This window comes from Simochromis diagramma, unplaced genomic scaffold (genome assembly GCF_900408965.1).
Source record: "Simochromis diagramma unplaced genomic scaffold, fSimDia1.1 OVJJ01000421.1, whole genome shotgun sequence".
Taxonomy (NCBI): domain Eukaryota; kingdom Metazoa; phylum Chordata; class Actinopteri; order Cichliformes; family Cichlidae; genus Simochromis; species Simochromis diagramma.
This window is the reverse complement of record NW_024387250.1, coordinates 7,519,546-7,523,378: the sequence shown is the minus strand read 5'-3', so window position 1 is coordinate 7,523,378 and position 3,833 is coordinate 7,519,546. Positions and strand designations below refer to the sequence as shown.

Genomic DNA, 3,833 nt, shown 5'->3' with positions numbered 1-3,833 from the left:
AGGGTGTGACATTACTTGAAATTAAAGTCATTTGTGTCAGTAGTGAGTGAAATATGTGAATGTTTGTCTTCTTGGCAGTGACACACCCACAGCCTTGCACTTTTTTTAAATGTAATATACACTGCCTGTTGCCAATGGCATCAGCAAAGGCAGATGCTGGAGTAAGCAAACAACGGTTATTAATTATTGTTGGTGTGTGTCACATCATCTGGGAGTTCACAAATCACTGAAACACAGGCTCTAATCACATAAATCAAGCATGGGAAGCAGAACTGAGAGATCATTTGCGAAATACTTTCATGTGTGTTGCCAAAATATGTGTGTGTGTCTGCATGCTAGGTGTGGTGGTGGGGGATGGGGAGAGTGTCTTCTCCCTTGCCAGGGAATAAATAAGCAAATAAATAATAAATACATTTAAAAAAAAGACATTATCTTCTGCTATTGTTAACCTTTATGCTGGATTTATGACTCCACAGATGCGAACTCCTCTAATGCAAAAATGTCTTATTATTATTTAGTTTTGAATGAATCATATACCATCGGCAATCATGGAATTTAGCTTATAACTACTTAAAGGTTTTTGGGGTTTTTTTCTATAAAAGAAGATTTCTTGAACATCTCGTTAAACAAATTAATAGAAATAAAACAGAGCATATTTGTCCATTTATTTCTTTAATGTCAGAGCTTAAGAAAAGATGGTCATCGTTTCAAGATGGAACACTTAGAAATAAAAGCTTTTTCAGCCAGTTGCGTTTTTACTGTAGGAGCCTATCATTTGTTCCACTGTGGAAAAATGAAATAACAAGACTGCTGTTAATATCTGCCTAAACTTCAGCAGGCTGCTTGAACAGCTGACACTCGGTTTCAAAGTCGCAGCCTTGGAGCAGATCACTGTAGTGCTCTAAGACATCTCGATAGAGCGGCATGGAAGACCGATTAGTCAAACCGGGGAAAGTTACAGGCTTCTCATTGAGCAGCGGCTGTAGTCTGAGATCACCTCCCCCGCAGTCAGAGAGCACCAGGACCAAGTTAGCTGCATAGGGCAACATGTGAGTGGTGCGGAATGAGCGATGGGCCTGTGCAGCATAGTTGGTTGATGTCAGCGGTTCGCTGTCCTTGAAGAAGCCCAGAAGGGTAAGCAGAGGAAGAAGGGTGTCTGCATGGCCCACCTGGACTGTCACAGCTTCAGTCACCTGCTGTCCCAACCTGCCGCACAGAGGAGAAAGAAAGTTTAAAATTAGCTACAGTTCCTGCTGTAAATCTGAAGATAAACTGTAAAGAAAACACAAAAGCGGGACTCTGGAGTCCATCCCACATGCCATATAAAATTGTCCTTTGATGAATGGTTTCTAGTTATGTAAACATAATTATTTCATGTATTTCTTTAATCAAGGGCATCAGAAACCTACAGGTTATTAAAAGTTCACCTACTTATTCTGAGTGGCCATCTTGTCCATTCGGCTAAACATGTCATGAAATAGGATACAGCTTGCCTTGCTGTTAATATCATGACCATAGCCTCTTTTCCAGAATTCCCTTAGGTCACTTGCATACTCAATAACCTGTTAAACCAGATAAATGCTCAAAATTGAAACAAGATGTTCAACTGTTTAAACCACAAAAGATTCTTCTGGCTTCTCTAACAACCTCATAAACATCTGCACTTAATATATCTGATCGCTATCTCCTACCTTTGCATCGTCCTCGTCAAAGAGCTCACACCAGGGGGACTTCACTGACCTAATTGCAAATTCGTAAGCACACAAGTAAAATGCAGCCTCAGCCACATCTGCAAGATAAATGTTAAGTGGTTCAGTAACACAGGCTGTTCAAACATGGATTCTTCTCTTCCAGAGAGGTGGCATCCTCACAAAATGAACTAGGAAGCGTTTAGAGAGCAGCCTTCATCTGACTGCTCAGAATGAAGTTAACACTGAAGCACCTTAGATGTAAGATATATGATATTATAAATAAGGCATTGCTCTGTTAATACAGATAATAAGAGTGCAGATAATACACTCAGTCTGGTTTTTGTAGATACAACCGTATGTGATGGAACTGTATGGGACGTTGAGGATGTCTGCGATCTTCTGCTGGACCCCCCTCATCTCTGGCCCTTGCTTGAACTTCTCCACCTCTGTCACAGCTGATGGGTTGTTATCAACTTCCTCCACAAACCTGGTGCATTTATCAAAAAACCTCATGAGAGCATCATTCACCGCGTGATCAAACTCCATATCTGCACAGAAGAAAGCAACAGGTTATAATGAGCAACAGGTTATGCATAAAGGGGCCATCATAATAATCATGGTCGTACCTTTAATATGCCACAGCTCTGTTAGTCCTGCCTTGAAGGACAGTGTGCTGTTGACACACCTGTGCTTTGAGCTGGTTATGAATTTGATGAATCCACCTCGAAGCTTCTCCTCTGAAATCAGTGAGGGGAACAGCTTTGACAGCCTGACAGCCAGGTGCTTCAGCTCATCCACACCTTTCTGGACGAGTCGTCCGTCCATGTCCTCAGTGTACCACATCCTCCACTGGGTCTGCAATTCGTGCAGCCAGCTCTGTTCTCCTGAGGCATTGTGCAGGATGATGTTATAGAGCTGCTGCATCTCCTTAATATTTTTGGTCGTCGGGTATCTTGTGCCATGTCTTATTATGGCTGTCAGATGAATTTGTTGACATTCATCCAGTGGAGGCTGTAAAACTGATCTGTTTACAGCAAGTATGTCCTCTCTGAGATACGGGTTAACCTCCTCGTACCTCCCTTTCGTGTTGAAATATTTGGCGATTGCTGGTATAGTAGCCTCATCTTCGAACGTCACGTAATTAGATAAAAACCCAGAGGTGTAAAAAACATAAAACACTATAAATTTCCAAAGAAAAGTCAGCATGATGCACGTTTGAAGAGAGCAAAAAAATAAAAAAATCAATGTGACGCCATCAGAAATAGGACAGAGCAAAGTCCAGTGCAGTTTATTTACCCTGATTTCCTCAGAGCACATGTTCCAATTCCAAGGACTTTCCATTCCCCTTTGACTTCCCGAGTCCCTTCCAGTCATTACTGATGCGTCACTGTTTCTTTGTCTTTCATAATTTCAATTCATTAAATACTCCTCCAGTACTTGTCACTAGATATTTTCATTTCAGTTTTGAACAAACAGGAAATGAAAACATATTTAACGTGAAAGGTTGGGCATGTTTGTTGATGTTTTTATGACTTCTTGGTGCCCAGTATGCTTTGCATTATACAAATTAGGGTTAGGTCCTAGGAGATGAATAAAAGACATTCATTAGCTAGAAAGAAAAAGTCACACATTTGTTAATGCAACGTTCTTTATAAAATTCCTGTTTATGGTCGATCAGCATTTGGATTGATGTCCTGAAGGCTTTGGTATTACTGATACAGTAAGGTCAATTTTAGAAATAATCTAATAATATAATTCATAACTTCAGAAATAATCAAAGACTCTGACACAGAATTGAAAGTAAGCGTGGCTTACTAAGTAGAGTCCAATCTTCACCAATAGATGGCCTCAGATGAAAATGAGTGGGGTTGGCGTGTTCCTGTACAACATTGCATTTTTCCCTCACTGTAGTTGTCACTGTTGCTGTGTTTAAATGCTCCGACTGAGCTGGTAAATCATAAATTAAACATGTAAACATTCCTATCTGCTGCTAAAAACAAATATGCTGTAGGTTGTCAATTTTGTTGCTTTTGTTATGCTTAATGGGAGTCGTGTGCTGCTGAGTCTCATCGTTGGTCACGTTGCTGTATTGGCATGAAGCGTCATTTTTTAAATTGTGCGGTTTCCATTGAGCCTTGAAGG

At 40.5% G+C, this 3,833-nt stretch overlaps 1 protein-coding gene across 1 annotated transcript; it reads right to left on the bottom strand.

Annotated features, from left to right (window-relative positions):
- Positions 1-635: 635 nt before the first annotated feature.
- LOC120714813 (multiple inositol polyphosphate phosphatase 1-like) lies at positions 636-2,948 on the bottom strand. Its single transcript, XM_040001301.1, has 5 exons — positions 2,318-2,948; positions 2,045-2,239; positions 1,692-1,789; positions 1,432-1,562; positions 636-1,206 (listed from the first exon to the last, which is right to left on the bottom strand). Exons 1-5 carry the CDS (start codon positions 2,895-2,897, stop codon positions 825-827), a joined length of 1,386 nt encoding a protein of 461 aa, XP_039857235.1. The 5' UTR covers positions 2,898-2,948; the 3' UTR covers positions 636-824.
- Positions 2,949-3,833: the final 885 nt, after the last annotated feature.